The sequence below is a fragment of the Lutjanus erythropterus genome, chromosome 17, assembly GCF_056507025.1.
Source record: "Lutjanus erythropterus isolate fLutEry1 chromosome 17, fLutEry1.hap2, whole genome shotgun sequence".
NCBI lineage: Eukaryota > Metazoa > Chordata > Actinopteri > Lutjaniformes > Lutjanidae > Lutjanus > Lutjanus erythropterus.
Window position 1 is genome coordinate 13,664,397 of NC_139333.1, and position 17,055 is coordinate 13,681,451.

At 42.3% G+C, this 17,055-nt stretch overlaps 1 protein-coding gene across 2 annotated transcripts in view; it reads right to left on the reverse strand.

Moving 5' to 3' along the window:
• Window positions 1-17,055, reverse strand: part of ankfn1b (ankyrin repeat and fibronectin type III domain containing 1b) — a 184,431-nt gene that overhangs the window by 23,040 nt on the left and 144,336 nt on the right. For both annotated transcript variants that reach the window (XM_084741297.1, XM_084741298.1), the window contains 2 exons: window positions 4,870-5,077; window positions 4,452-4,659 (listed from right to left, as the gene is read on the reverse strand). In XM_084741297.1, the coding sequence (XP_084597423.1) occupies window positions 4,452-4,659; window positions 4,870-5,077 (416 nt within the window). The remainder of the gene's footprint in view (window positions 1-4,451; window positions 4,660-4,869; window positions 5,078-17,055) is intronic.

Here is a 17,055-nt window from a genome sequence, read left to right on the forward strand (position 1 = left end):
GCCTCTGTCAGAGGAATGTTTTTCTGGGTGTTACTAAAACAACGAACATTAGTGTTTACTTAAACAAAACACACATCACTATTGTAGGTGAGACGTAACAACCAATGAAAATACACACGCCGTGGCTGTGCGGTTAGTGATAGCGGCTTGTGGTGGCAGAACACAAAGATCAAAGATTCAAATGCACTTGCACTTGATATCACCGACGTGTACAGATCACTCTAAATAAATGTATAGGACAGGTTAATGTAAAGCTGTTAAGGTCACAAAGGACAGTAGCTGTACTGTACTTCTTCTTTGGTGGCTGGTCATTCTTGGAGTGTTTGGGACTGGTGTGTGTCTGTGTTTAGTCTGTGTGGTCTGTGTTTGTTCATTGTAGATTCCACTGTTGAGCGTTAGATTCCACTGTTGACAGTAAGTTTAAAGCTCCGTGTCAAAATGTCCATCTGGGTGTTTAATTCTGTGGCTCCCTCCGTGTCTCCGCAGCGGCTGTGAGCTTCTCTTTGAATTTGAGTGTCTCTTCTGGGTGTCAGTTTTGTGTTGTTCTCTTCAGCCACTTGTGTGAAGACTTGCACCATTTTTACACCAAGATTAGCGCATATGTGCAGGTTTTTTAAACACGGCTAAACCCACTAAAAATAGGTGACTGACCCTTTTTCCATTGCCAATAGATATGTTTGCCTGTCTGTTTTTTTATGTGTGTTGGAAAGACTCTGCTTGTGTGTGTGTGTGGGACAGCAGAGAGAAAGAGGTTTTTTAAAAATGTCTCTGTGTTCAGCTCTCAGTACTTTTGTAGCTTCTAACTGAATCTCTGTGGTTTGAGGTTTAGTTTCTTTCCTGGGTCACTGCTTATACTTTAAGGCATCTGCTTTATTTTACTGTTTCATGTTTATATTAATTGCTGCTTCATAATAAAAGGTTTCAGATGACAAAATAATTGTTACGAATAGGAAATAAAATGTCTATCACCCGCTCAAATCAAGGTGAGCGCATCATAAATATGCACCTTCAAGCAGGTGCACTCTGCCGTGTTGGGCTGACACACCAAGTCAAACCAAGCAGCACATGTATATGGGCTGGGAAAGGACCCCCTTTTCCATGTAGTTGCAGAAGTTAACAACAGAGGCGACAAGCTTTCACTGCTTCTGATAAAAAGGGGTGAAAATTAGCACGTCCACTTGGGTGTCATGTTTACATCACTGCCGATCAGAGCTGGAGCCGATAAATGACTACTGCAGAGTCATTTGTAGGAGTGATTACTAATTGTACTCTTTCCCACTGAAGACAAAAGCCAGAGGTTAGTGAGCATTAGAGGGTCTTCTGTCCAGTGTAGAGGGGTCTTTAAAGATTGTTTCTCACGTTTAAAATGGGTAATGTGCAGATTGGGGTTGAGTTTTAAGGTTGGGGTTAGGATTATTATAGAGGATTCTTGGACTTGGATTCCTGGATGGGTGGAAAAACCTCTTGAAGGTCCATTTTGATTTACATTTCCAGCCCTTCCAGGGCTAGAAACTGGTCCAGATGCTGTCACCATTGTGTATGTGTGTCTTGATTTGTCCTTATTTCACATCAAAGCCGGGATCTTTCACAGCACATTAAAGTGGCTTTGTCCTACTGAGAGCGACCGAGGGATTTATAACGTGAATATGAAGTTGTTTTTGAGAATTTGTTTGATTGTCTTTGTCTGCCCTTTGTCTGTCTCTCTGGTAACCACACAAAATGAAGTCAAGCATGTCAATATCAATATCATCGGAATCAAATCCTTTCAAAGCTCGAGGAAAAGTCTGCATCGTCTTTGATGTCAATTCTCCTCAGATGGAGTTTGATTAGTACATGCTTATAGAGCCTTTACTCTCCTTATGTGCTGTTCTCTTCCTTTCTTTCTCTGTTTCAGTCTTTACACACACACTCACACACACACATACGCACAACTCACACTCTATCATGAGTTATTTGAGTTCTGGAGAGAGAGTACAATCAAAGAGCAAACTTCAGTAAACATCACTTTCCATTCAAGTGTTTTCAATTTAATGATACCTTTATAAGACGTCTGGCTCAGCTCTGGAGAAGTGTGTGTACATGTGTGCATGTGTGTGTGTGTCTGTGTGTGAGTGTGTGTGTGCATAAGTACAAACACAAACAGCCTAGGAGCCTTACTGGCGAGTTCTAATCATTAACAGAGGAGGGGAGCAGAGGCTCAGCAGATCACAGACAGTGAAAAGTGCTTACAAAGATGACTAATATTGCATCATTATTACCGCCCTTCATCGCCTTTAATATGTTTGCACTGCCAGCAGAAAAAACAGAACGGGATGTGTGAGTTTGTCAATAGTGTGTGGATGAATACATAACTGGTATGCATGATAAGCAATAGTGTTATGAGTTATGTGTGCGCCGTTGCTTTGAGCAACACCTGCGGTTGCTTTGGTGGCAGCCGATGTTGTCGTGACAGCGGTTGCGGCTTCCACAACGACAGTTGTTGATTCTCGTAGAGCGAATACTGAAACCCAAACAAACCCTGTCTTGTGTCAGCTCTGAGTTATGCTAAAGACTGGAATCTACTGAGGAAAAACTAGAGTTACCTCCCTTTGGCAAACTTAAATTATCAGTATATTGGTGTGTATAAATTGAATGAAGGATAGTTCACCCAAAACATGAAAATTCAGTCATTATCTATTCACCCTCATGCCATTTGAAGGTCAGGTTTTGTTTTTTGGTCCACAAAACACTGCTGGAGTTTCACAAGAAAACTGCGTTGCAGAATCTCCCAAGCAATGTAAGTTGAATGGCGACCAGTTTTCAAGCAGAAAAAAACAACCCAAAAGAACATAAAATGCTTCTATACTGGTCGTCTGGTGTAATCCAAGTCTCCTAATGCCCTGAAATGCCGTTCACTTATGCACACACACGGTCACACCAGACACACCCAGTTCAGACAGTGTGCACTTGCACATGAACATGGCTCCAAGTTAAGAATCGACAGTGAAGATTCGAGCTAAAAATATGGTGTAAATGATGTCTTTCAGGTCAACCTGGCACATCAGGGCTTACGGACACTTGGATTACAACAGATGAGCAGTATGGAGGTTTTTATGTTTTCTTCACGTTACTTTTCTTGTGTTTGAATATGGGTCACAGTTCACTTAAATTGTTTGGAAGATTCTGCAACGCTGTTTTCCTGTGAAACTCCACCAGCGATTTATGGACTAAAAAATTAAACCCGACCTTCACTTGGGAAGAGAGTGAGTAGAAAATGAATGAATTTTCATTTTTAAGTGAATTATCCCTTTAAAGGAATAATTTCCAGTAAGAAACATGCTGTTGTCACTTAGACACTTTTTTACAGACAAGTACAGAGGACTGATACAGAGCTTAACATGTTTTTTCAGTTAACCATTGACCTTTTGGACATAAAATGTCATTATTTATCCTATTAGACATTTTTGTCAGATTATTAGACTATGAATTCTTGAGTTATGGCTAAAGTGACCTTTGGCCTTTGACCAGTAATCATCTATAAGCCCCACTGGATATCTGTGCCAAGTTTGAAGAAATTCCCTCAAAGCATTCTTAAGACATGGTGTACACAAGAATGGGACTTACAGACATATGGACATAAAGATGAACGGCTCGACAACCCAAAAACATAATGCCTCTGGCTTTGGCTACCACCAGCGCAGAGGCATAAAAATGATTCCAGGTCTGTCAGTAAGTGAAGGTTGTGTTTTTGGGCCTCACTTGCATCATAACTTGTAACCGGTACAAGTTGTGATTGGCAGAGGACAACTAACTTTGGCTTTTCCACATATCACAAAAGATTTGATTGGCTTAAAGATCAGGCAAATCATCTTACTTCATGCTTAAAGCCAAGGCAGAATTTGCTATGGTGCGATTCACCTGCAGGCAGGCCAAGGTTCTATGAACAAAAGCTGTCAAAATTTACAAGGAAAAATATGATTTAACACAAAAGACTGAGTTTATGAGAAAAACATTGCTCTTATTAGTGCAGAAACATTGTGGTGACCCCAGAAGAGTTGATTTAGATATTTTCTAGAGAAATAAAAAGACGAATAGAGCTACTAGTCTCTGCACTTTGTGTAGTTGTATGCACTGACAATAAGCTTAATAGTAGCTTTTAGCACTTCTGCATGAAAATATCTTGTGGGTTTGATTGCATTATGCTAATTAGTCACGGAAAATGAACACACTCCAGCACGTGGGTGTTAATGCTTTGCAGTAAAATGAAGAACTTCAGTGTATCAAATGTGTGAAAAAGAGTATTCTTCACATCAAGAGCACATTGCACAGCACCTACTGTAGGTATTTTGTAATGTGCTCCAGGAGCTTAAGTTTTGATTTGTTCCATTAACATTCAAATCATCCCTTAAATCACCATGTCCTTGCCCCCCCCCCGGGTAGATACAACAGGTACTTTGTGTTCCTCTACTCACAGTGGGGGCTTTCCTTGGCACCAGCTCGCAGCAGCAGCTTGGCCATGGGCACGTTGTTGGTCATGATAGCGATATCGAGGGGCAGGAGGCCCTCGCTGTTGGGGGTGTTGAGGTCCAGCTCTTCTAGACTGTACTGGGACAGGAGCAGCTGTACCAAGTCCAACTCCTGGTGCTCCACTGCCTCAAACAACGCTTCATTACTCTGGAACTGTGACAAAAAAAAAAAAAAAGAAGTTTACGTTAAATGTACACATACAGAATGTTTCTCACAGTATTTTTCCACTTTATCCCTACAACAGTTAGATGGGTGGGTGTATGATCTTAATATTCAACTCTATATGTTTTCCTGACTATTTTAGACTACAATGTTCCTAGGCTTATTATTTTTTCCTTCTCCGTGTCTCTCTCTCTGACTTACTATGGTGGTTTTGCGCAGCCTCTCCTTGTCTCCTCCCCGTCCTGACACCACGCTGTCCTCCAGGGCAGGGGGGTTGGTGCCCACACGGAACTTTCCAGACAAGTTGCGGTATAGGCGGCGAGCCGCGCTTGGCGAGGAGAGGCTGGCCGACTTGCGGGCCGGGGCCTGGTCGCCCCTCATGGGCTGCGTCATCTTGGCAGTGTCAGCCCTGAAGGAGAGAAGGGTGCACAAGAGAAAAGAGGGATACTGTAGGTGAGAGAAAGTGGAGTAACGGAGACAAGTATCACACATGGACTTCATGAAGCTTGATATCACATCCATTATAACAGTTTAGATATTTAAACATAATCACCGCCCTCACAGACTCATGCTAAGGTACAAGGCCAAAAGGTCAAAAGAACAGAGGAAGGCTCTGCACACTTAGAGGGATAGTTGAGATTTTTCAATGTGGGTACAGTATGTATGAAGTACCGATCAATATTAAGTGCATTGGCTACTGTAGATGCCAGTTGGCACATCCCGAGTTTAGAGAAGCAGAGAGGGGCACCAGCATCGACGCTAAACAACGAACTACTGTGGACAGTGTCAGCAGCAAAAGGTATGTTAGCCACTTAAAAAAGGTACACCTGAAAAAATTCAATATCAGCTTAAGTGTACACTATATGCAGAAAAGTTTCACCTCTTCACCTTTCCATCAGACATCCTTTTCTGACAATAAACTGCTGTTATACAAACCAAATACCGCTTTCTCTAAGCCAACCATGGGTGAAATCAGTAATTTTACCTCACAGAACACAGCAGTTGTTGGTCTATCGCTGCATCCATCTGTTTGTCTATTTGCGAGCAACTATCATGTTCTCATGTTCTGCAAGGTAAAATGTCTGATTTCTCTCATGGAGTTTGGTTGGTTTGGAAAGACAGCAATATCTGGCTTATATAACTGTGGTTTCCCATTGGAAAAGCCTGTCTGATGGCCAAGTAAAGCGGAGAAAATATTCTAAATATAGTGTACACTTAAAGTGATATTGATTATTTTATGTGGACCTTTTTCAAATGGCTAGAACATTTCTGCTGCATAATGGTGGAGGAATAAAGAAAAATGACTTGAAAGGAAGGAAGGCCAACTCCTTTGTGCAACTGACAACCTTACCTATGCATCATGGGTAAAAATCAGTGTTGGCCTGGTTTCTGCTTCACTGATCATTTAGCAAACAAGTTTAGATTCTGTCTCTGGAAAACATAAATTCATAGGGCTAAATGTGGCAAGACTATTGACACCATGGCTCACACTGCGCTCTACATCAGCTCTGCATATCAATTGTTGAAACACGTTTTATGTCTAGTGTTGATGTAACAGTATGTATGGCAGGGCCTGGTGAAACTTTTGGATTGTGACCCCTTAAAGCAAAGAAATGTCCACACATGACCTCCTGTCACAGGCTGCATATGTAGAAAGGTGAACAGCCTCTTTGATATAAAATATGGTTATCAAATGAATAATAAATTCATGCAGATCAAAAATTGTTTTTTAATCCCATCAGGACCACAACCTCAAAAAATTATCTACGACCTCTTGAGAGGGGCTGGCTGAGAACCACTGATCTATGGCATGGTGATAAATTACACCAATCTGCCAGATGGGCACCACATTGGCATTATCAGTTCTCAGTTACAAGTGCCATATGAGTCATCCTGCGCTGGCAATGCTTGCCTGGTAGCCTGTTTGCCAGTGCCGCTCCGTAACGTCACCTCTTTCTTAAGAGTTTCAAAAGACTCGGCATCTCTTGACACTGATGTCTTGGCATTACTGGTATGACGACTATGCTGCCCCTTTCCATTCTGCCATGGGAACTATGTGGACGACATTGTGTTTCTAGGGTGAATCTGGTACGTGGTCTTCACACACACTCAGCCGCTGAAGGAAATGTCAGCAGGACTCTACAGGCGATGGTGACAGACTCCTTGACGGGTCCCACCAAACAGACGCAGAGAGATAAATGAATTCCTCAAGGACAGACTTTCAAGAGCTTGTTCTCCCTCTGCTAACATCTTACTGACTTATTTCTCCTCTTATCATCTTCTCCCCTTTCTGTTTTTCTGCTCCATTCCTTCTTTTTGATCTTGGCCTTAACCTTATCTAATTATTACCTCTCATTTCTCTCCCATAATCTACCCCCTTACCTCTCTCCTTAACGCCTTTCGTCTTGCCTTAATTCAACTATTAATCTCCCTTTTATTTCAGTATGACTATAATCAAAGAATATCTCTGAAGTAGATGGTTATTCTAGCATCACAAACCACTAAAAACTACAATGCTCACTTTATTTTGATGATAAAAACAATGAGAAAAAGATCATTTCCATATTTGATTTGATTGGGAGCAGTTACATCTTTTAGCATTTGCCAACCTAATCAGTAAATGACCTTGCAGTAACCAAAAGATCAGAATTTGAATCCCTGTGGCAGTCAGCGTTTGTCTCCATGTGTCCTGTTCAAGTCTTTGAGAAATTCATGCTTATTATCAGTCACTCTGGAAAACATCATCAGTTAAATACCGCAAATGTAAATGTTGTTCTTAAAAAGCAATGGTTTGACCAGGGGCACGGAGAGGTTGAGGAAAGTAAATAAAGGTTAAGTTACGTTGGGCCATCATGCCATATGCCAAGAAGTATCACACAGGCCAAGAACAGATTTGTCAAGGTGAGAACATCTGTAGGAAAAATGTTATTTATACTCCCGCTCCGCGATGGACGTGTGAGCCCACACGAGCAAACACACACACACAAACCCTCCCCCATCACATGCAGTTTGTACGACAGCTGACAGCGGCCCACATAGTAGACTTTAAAGCAGCTCCAAGCCCCCGCAACAAGCCCTTTTTCACAGGGCCGATACACCTAAAATACCCCCGATCCCCGTCCCTTCCCGCTCTGTCCCATCCATCTCCACTCTATCCCGTAATAGAGGCCTTATTTTAGACATCCTCGTGTTCCCGGCTGGGCCTAACCTATTCCAGGGTTCCAGATAAAGCGCGGCAGGTATTTGGAATAATTTTTCCATGGGCCTGGCCCGGAAGATAAAACAAGAGATATATTTGTAATGCGTGTGCCGGTATCCCATTTCAAAGAGAAAGCCCATTGGAATCCAGCCCCGGGCTTATTGTTATTTGCCTGAGATGGAACAGACAACTTTTTTCTGTCGGCAGGACGGTGCCCCATCACTCTCTGACGACATTAGGGAGTGTATAACGTGGTGTGTGGGGTGAGTGTGTGTGTGTTTGTGTATGTGCCTTTACTTTCAAAGAGATGCTGCATCCTACACGTGAGATCGGGATGTCATTCCCCAATGACATGCCCCCTACCCTAGAGAAAGATGAAAGACAGTCCTGACACAAAAAAACAGAGAAAAAGCAATACAAAATCATACTATATCAAGGTAAGACACAAATTCAACATTTATTGATACTATAAGCTGATGACGATTATAATGACCATATGCTTTTGACACCTTATTCAATCATCTGACAGCTCACTGAGGCTGCTCCTTCTTGTTCCATTACTCCCTGCAACATCTAACACTTATCTGCTGGCAGTAAATATCGATGTAGATGCATATTTGATCAACAACCATGGTTAACCTCATTGACAAATACATTGTACTTCCTGTGACTGCTTCACAATAAAAGCCACCCCGTGTTTTGTTAGTTAAATGCTTTTATTGTTAACCAGCAGATGTAGGAAATGTTTGGTTTGCATTCATAGTAATACATCTCGGATACGGTGTTAAGGAGAGTGAGCAGTAAACTGTCAGGCTTATATGGATTTGATGAAATTACAAATGTCAATGCTGGATTACATACATGCATCATTTCCTGTCACTCATTCTTATGTAGGTAATTTGAATCAGGATTTGCAGATTCCTAGCCTGGCATTGCCAGAGATATGTGTATTTGTCTTGAAGCTCGACAATCATTTTTTATTTCCAAGGGACGTTATCAACATGTACACACCAAAATACCTCTGAACGCAATGGGACAGACCCACAAAATGGTGAATGCCTGGTTGTACTCTTTTGGGTATTACAGCTAAATGGTACACTAAAATATGTTTGTTTTTGTAGTAGTGGCCATTTTTTTTCAGGATATCAGACTTAACTTTACATTGACAGATAGTTGACAGTTATAAACAGTCGACACAGTTACACTCGAGGATTTGTCCTCACTTGTTATTGTTAGTTTACAATGTTGTGCATATGCTGCGCTCCTGTGGTGTTCCTGCAGCCTGCGTGAGTGTCCCTGAGTCTGAGAAGGAGGGGGCAGGAGGAAACACCTCTTTCAATTGTAGATCATACGGTATATTATACAGGATTTTAACCTATTTAATATGCTATCCTGGCTCCAACTCGCTATTTGGACTGCAGTACTCATTTTTTGCACGTGCGATTGCTACATATTGCTCCTTTAAACTGACTGAAAATTGATAACAGAAGTTGGTTGTAGAAGTTATAGGAGTGACAGATACCAGACATGTCTACTATATCATCAGCACCTTCACCATCTTGAAGGCATTGCTTTTAGACTACCACTGCCTCAATAATCTGAATAAATGACCAGAGATCAAAGCTCAAAGAAATCACACACACACACTAATATACACATGCACGAATGCACGCACACACAGTCTATGTCACAAAATTTCCTACACTTTTACCAGGTTTGGGAAACAGGAAGCAGTTGTTCTGGGAAACCAAAGTCTGAAGCCAGACTCCATGTTTGGCCCCCGATCAATCCCACATCAAATACACCCGGCCTGCTACAGTAAGACTGCATCAGCCCAACAAACAATCAACACCCCCAAGCTGCAAACACACATACACACAGCATCCGCCTTATTAGTTATATCGGCCTGTTTACACAAACAGTTCAGTCCTCCAGACAGTGAGTCACATGTAAACAAAGACTACACATAAAACACGCAGACAGAGTCTAGACGGTTTGCGTTTCACAAAAAGTCAAGATGGAAAGATCTTTGATTTAAGAAATTTTGAAAGAAAATTGTTGGTTCCAGCGTCACAGAATATCTGAGATTTTTTTGCAAGCTAAAAGGCAGCCACAAATATGCACATAACAGCTCATAACAGTGGTGGGCAGAGGGAAACCTCTCTCTAACACTTCAAAGCAAATCTGAAAATTGACAGCGGAGTGGAAAATGTTGCTTAGTCTGGTGACTCCCAGTTTATGTTGCAAAATAAATGACACGTTCAGAACTGTAAGAAAGGATGAATCCATCCAATCTGTCAACAGCACAGAAGTAACCACACAAACACAAAAAAACAAAACACTCACACTAATGGAAACACAGACATCTGACTCAGCTGTCAATAACATTAAATTTCCAAATGCAATTCTGACCATCGTGTTGAGCGAGCAATGAAATCATCCACAACTAACAGACACCTGTCTTGTTCTGGTGGTTTGATTTAGTCAGAATATGGTCTGGATACATGTTTTCTTCTTACTCATCACCACCAGTTAAGTTTCTTTGATTCTGACTCATTTTCTCTCTCATTTTTGTTGTTTCTCCCACGTTTTTCTTTTTCTCTTCACGTCTGTCTCTCACGCACAATTTGTTTTTGTTTCTACCCCTTCTGCCTCTCATGTGGCGTTACGCATTCTTGACATTTGCTGATGCAACTAAGGGACAAATGAGGAAAAATCACTATTTAAAGACAATTAAATGTTCAGCTCTATTGGGTAATGGAGGAACGGGACCTAAGCAGAAAAGAAGTTCTTGGCCGGAGCTTCCCACTTCTATAAATATAGATAAACTTCATATAAACTATAAACAATGGAAACTTTTTTCCCAACAAACTGTCTGGAGTAACACATTTTGTTGCATACCTCCCCACATCGTTGCCCAAATTAGCAGCACAAAGAAAGTTTGTCTGATAGTTAGAAACAACAATATAAATGTATTAAAGGGCATAGTTTGGTTTATTTGAAGTGGGGTTGTATGAGGCACTTATCGATAGTTAGTTTATCAACTACAGGATCTTGGGGGTGACACACCCCAAATATCACAAACACTCCCTCCCTCACTCCTTCTAGCTCAACCAGACTCCATTGGCAAAATCAAAAATTTTACCTCATAGAACACATGGGTGGCACAGGAGTGTGTTTAGTTTGTGTTATTGGCTGTCTGATTAGGTAAAGCTGTGGAAATATTCTAAATATAAGATACACTTAAACTGATATTGATTTATTAGCTTGGCCTTTTTTTTTAGGTGGCTAAAATGTTTTCCTGCTGACCCCGTCCACAGCAGTATATTACTTAGCTTCTGTGCTAGTACTTCTGCTGCTTCTCCGACTGGGGGTGTATCAACTGCCATCTTCGGTAGATAAAACGCTAATTACTGATAACTACGTTATACAACCCCACTTTAAATAATCTGAACTATCCCTTTAAAGTGACAAACACACAATGAAACTATATATGGATGCCTGCAAAAATGTTCAAGGCAAGAAAGATTTTATTACAGCTTTTCTTCTTTAACATCTCCTGCACCCTCCTGGTTTATGATTTTTTTTTTTTTTTTTTCATTTTTCCACCACCTTTCTCCTGCTGCTCCACCTAACACCCCGACTCCATCCTCTGCCATCAGCCGCAGCGTGTCACAGGGTCCCCGAGGTCAGCTGTGTGCTGACAGGAGGACCCCCCTTTTTGCAAACCCCTCACAAGGGCTAGTTTACTGCCACAAGAACACATAAATCTCTGCTGCATGTTAGTGTGTGTCTAATCGTGTTTATTACACACAGGCACAAATGACCATTCATATTAGTTGACATGTATTGCACTGGCTGTCTGCATAGGTCAAGTCCCATAAAACAAACAAAGAACTGGAGGAAGGTAGATGGATAGAGAGACACAGAAAAGGCAAAGAGCGGCACCAGAAGGACAGTGCTCACTGAGAGCAGGGAGGCGGGGGTCAGAGAGGCAGACAGTGAGAGGAGAAAGTTGCACAAACTCTCACACACACACACACACACACACACACACACACACACACACACACACACACACACACACACACACACACAAACTGAGCGTACGCTGGCTGCTCTAAATGTGGCTTGTAGAAGGAAATTCTGAAATCTGAGTCTTGGCACCAGACAGGCTGGAAGCAGGCAGGCTGCTGGACGCACAGAGAGGGAGAGAGAGAGGGCGAGAGATAGAGAGTTAGCGAGAGAGAGAGAGAGAGAGGGAGGGAGAGTTAGGGGGAGAGAGAGAGAATTCATATATCCGTCCTCTCTGTTTGGCTCTTATCAGCTTATAGGCAACATGAGGCCACGCCAACACTGTGACCTGCAGCCCCTCACGCACACCAAGTTGGCATGGCAACACAACAAATGCAGACATACACACTCATGCTTACATATAAATCATACGCATGCGTATGCACAGTCCTATGTAGAGATTTCACATGAGTTTATGGCCAAGAAGACAATCAGAGTCACTCAAATAAGGGTGTTAATGAGACCCATAGAGTACAACACTTAACTTTCATCTCAACATGGCTGATTGGAATCTGCCATCACAGGACAGAAAAGACAAAACAGTAAAAACACTCACTCATAGAATACAATACAATAAATAAAGAATAAACCATCTCCAACTGACACAATGATCATAAAGACATTAAACTTTTTGGTTCCTGGTAGAACCTTTCTGAAGGTTTCACTTTCAGAACCCTTTCAGAGAGTTCTACCTAGAAACCAACATACAGGGTTACACCAGGGTTACACCTCTTTCACCATCTGTGAAAGAGGTGTTCTACGGAGAATACTTCTGTGGTGCAGTGGTTCCACACAGATCCCTCTCTAGGGGGTTTTCTCTCCAGAACCTTTCCACCGTCTAACTAGCTAACAAGAACCCACCCAGGGGTTTCTAACAAGAACCTGTTTATACTGCAAAGGTTTCATCTAGAACCCAAGGGGTTTATCTTGAGCCCACCATGGGGGTTCTTCCGAGACCCCACCCAGGACGTTCCATTGAGAACAATTTTACATTCCAATGGTTTTATCTAGAACCCAAGGATTTCAGTCCTTGAAAAACTCTTTCTTCCAAAATAAGGGTCTTTGACAAGTGTTCTTAATTGAACCCTCAGTCTTACAAAGAACCCCTGTGGAACTCTTTCTTCAAAAAAGGATTCTTCAGAAGCAAATGCTTCTGAGTAGAACCTCAGCCCTTGAGGAAGAACCCTTATTTCTAAGAGTGTAGGGGGATATTTTATGGACGAGATTTTATTGAAGGATGTATCAGGTGTGTGCACGAGTGTGTTAATGTTTCAGTGGTACACATTTGCTAAAAACATCCCCTTTCACTTCGTCCCCGAGGTGTCCACACAGCGAGATGCGGATGGATTACCCTACCAGATGTGCGTTGGAAAAGTGGGAGACTGGCCTGGAAGCAATGTACCTGATCAGCAAGATTATTAACACAGAGCACTGTGTGTATTCAAACGATGTTCTTTTGATAACAAGCGGCCTCTTTAGTGCTGAGAGAACATTACCGAGCCTGTTGCACCACAGGCAGCAGACAGCACGACTGATACCAGACAGGATAAAGCCACGGGTTCTTTTGTTTACACCAGATCTAAACCAGCTCCACAATATTTTCCACTGTGCAGTCATCCAGTTTTGGTCATTCACTGTCCGCTGTAGCCTCAAGCTCTGCTTTTTGATAAGCTGGGTGTACTGAGATGGTGCTCTGCATGTCACTGTTGTTCAGAGGTGAGTGAGTCAGGCTGCTGTCTTGTAGCCTCTTTCGTCTGTAGGGATGGTACTGCTTACCAGTAAGATACTTATCGATACTCTCATTCATACTACTTGCCATAATTTGGTGAAAAAAAATAAAAATACAATTGTTCGCGTACGTGTGCGCCTGAACAATGGATCTACAGCTAATCTCACATGCTGTTGGACTCATCAGCCTAATTTTTTTGTGTGTGTATATTCATGACTATATGCTGAATGACCCCTGTGATTCACAACTGATGAAAAAAAACATGAAAAACCTCTTCTGTTGCCTTCATGCAGCAACAGAATGGCTTGAGGGGACTTACATGCAACTAGTTACATTTAAAGTGAAAAAAATGTGATTAAATTACTAATCAAATTGATTTTAATTACAAAGAGGTTACATCCAAATATTCTTAGGGACTGAGTAAATGTCTTTAGCTGCATTTTCAAACTTAGTAAAATAAGCCCACATTTTATCCTGTTAGCTGTTTGTGTATGTAGACAAATAGTGATAGCAGTAATGTCTGTCGAGTAGCTTGATGATATTTCAGCACTGACCAGTCAGAAACTGGTTCCAGTTACTGATACCCTTCCCTCCCCATCTGTGTGTCAAAATCCAAGACCACTGGTTCTTCGTGATCCACTAAAGTCTGTGCTAAGATCACTGGCACCCAGGTTGGCTCCTTCACATCTGCTGTTTGTCACAGTTAGTCAAAAAGTATGTGAACTAGAAAAGACTGTAGGCATTCTGTTTTTACTTATGCGTCCCACTTTGAAGTGTGAGCTGTGAGCATAACTGGGGAGTCAGAACAAACTGTGGACACCAGGTACACACTATCCCCTACTGCATACACCCACATGAACACGCTCGCACTGCCCTTTATCTCTCTCCTATTTACACAGTCTTCTTTTCTGTCTCTCCTTTTATCTTGTCCTCTTCTTCTTCTCACTTTCTCTCCCGCTCCCTTGGGAGAACGGCAGAGAAAGAGTGGGCGGTCCGCTGTATGTTTAACCTTTGAAGTGGGCCTGCTGTGCCGAGCAAGGCCTGCCACCTGTTGGCTCTGTGTGTGTGCATGTGTTGTGTGTGCACGCAGAGGTAAATCTCTCTAATTTTGATGAGCAGAGACAACAGCGGAGTCACCATGGGGATGTGGTGGCGGGCAGCGGCCGACGTTCTCAGGAGGGGGGGGAGGTGCTTCCAAGGTGGGATCACACACACACACACACGCACACAAACATACACACAACCCCTCCTCTGTCAGAGGCTTGGTGACACCATGTCTCCCACGGCGATCGTGGGCCCAGCCTGGGTGGCTCCAGGCCTTCTGTGTGTCTCTCAGTGTGTGTGTGTGTCACACCAAAGGGGTCCCTGCCTGGGCCGCCATATGCCACCCACCCAGCCAGCGAGAGGAGAGGGGCGGGGGCGACCCCTGGCCACTGAAGCCACCAGTTGGCCCATTCTCTCAGTCACACGCCGGCCGGGCGCCATGTTTAAAGTCCCACGGCTGTTTATCTGGGATGGGGATGGAGGGAGCTGGTTGGGGTGGGGGTGTTCTCCTGACTGCAATAGATCCTTTTTAAAAAGGATAACACACATGTTCACACACATACACTCCTAATTGGATGGATATATGGATGGATGCATAGAAAGTGGACAGAGTGGCGCTGTGTCACAGCTTAACACAAACTCTTCTCACATCAGTGTGTGTAGACTCATGAATGTCCACAAACATTATATATGTGCACACTTATTAAAGCACTGATTTAATCAGGAAAATAATAATAATAAAAAAAATTTAGGCTGAATCATATAGGAAAAGCTACTGTAAATGTCCATGTCAATGGCAATTAGAACCCATCATGAAATTGTTATTTCTTTTGGAGGAAGTCACAGAAACATTCCCAGATTGAGTCTGCATACTGAATATCTGAAGAACACTGAGTCTTCAGATGAAGATCTCCTCATCTGGGATTCCCAGTGAGAGATGAAGGTGGATCATGTCAATCAGACACCGACGTGAAATCAGACAGCAGCCAAGATAGAGACAGTTTTAAATCCTGACAGTAACAAGATGACTTTTTAACAGAGGTTGGTGCATAATCAGACTGGACGAGGTGAACACAGGGCTCGAAATTTTCTTTCTCAGTGTCCTGTAGCTGTTCCAAGCACTATCCTAAATCAAAGTGCTTATTTTCATTTTACATGATAAATATAGTTTCATAACTTTGTTTCAGTAACTCGCATCGCTTCATTGACTCACTCGTCTGTCACGGACGTTATGCAATTTGTTTCCTGCACTTCAGTTCGAGACTATTTTTACAGAGAACAGAGAGCTGAACATTAAAATGTCACAGTGAAGTTGACTGTTGACCTTTTGTATATAAATATGCCATCACCTCATAATTTTATCCTATCTGAAAATTGTGTTTTGTCATAAACGAGTTTTGTGAGGTCACAGTGACCTTTGACCACCAAAATCTAATCAGTCAAAATGGATGCTTGTGCCAAATTTGTAAAAAAAATTCCCCCAAGGCGTTCTTGAGATATCACATTCACACTGTACGTACATACAGAAGGACGGACAACATGAAAACAATTTCATTTGTAATGATGAGTTTCGCTGCTCCCCTAGAACTAACACAGACAATCTATTGTTATGTATTATCCCATCACATCCTTAATTTCAAGGGCTGGGTGAGCTACATGTGAGAATCACAACGATTGATCAAAACATTGAGTTAGAAGTGGGAAAAAGAAAATCATAAATAAGAGAAAGAAAGTGTAAAGAATTCCTCTGAATTGACAAAACTCTTTATTGGCTCTCACAGAGCTTCTGTTCCATTGTATTGACGTGGGCGTGGAGCTCTGTACTACCTGAGCTTCCTATCTCAATCTGTAAACTATTTTCCAAGACTAGTTTCAAACCGCAAGCCTCTAGGGTCCCCAGCTGATTTTCTTTCTGCCTCTGACCCCGAATACAACCCTCACACACTCACACACACACTCACAGAAAGTAGGCAGAGGGGTGCAGTTTCCCCTGCCTCGCTTTTCTTTTATCAGCTTATAAGCAACACATGGAGCCACGCTAACCCTCTGACCCCACCGACTGTCTGTGTCTGCACACAAACAGAAACAAAAAACACACACGGACACACTACATTAACTGGATTTTTTTTTCGTTTTATTTCGTAACTTCTCCCTCTCCCCTCTCTTTCCAACTCCACAGTCCAGTTTTCAGGACTCTTTGTCGCTCACTCTTGCTGTCTGTCTCCATCATCTTTTCAGTCTGTCTTTTCATCTACTTCAGTCTCAATCATTCTCACTCTCTCCTCCTCCACCCCTCCTCTCCTCTTCTTACCTATTTAAGTCTTCTCTGACACCCCCCCTC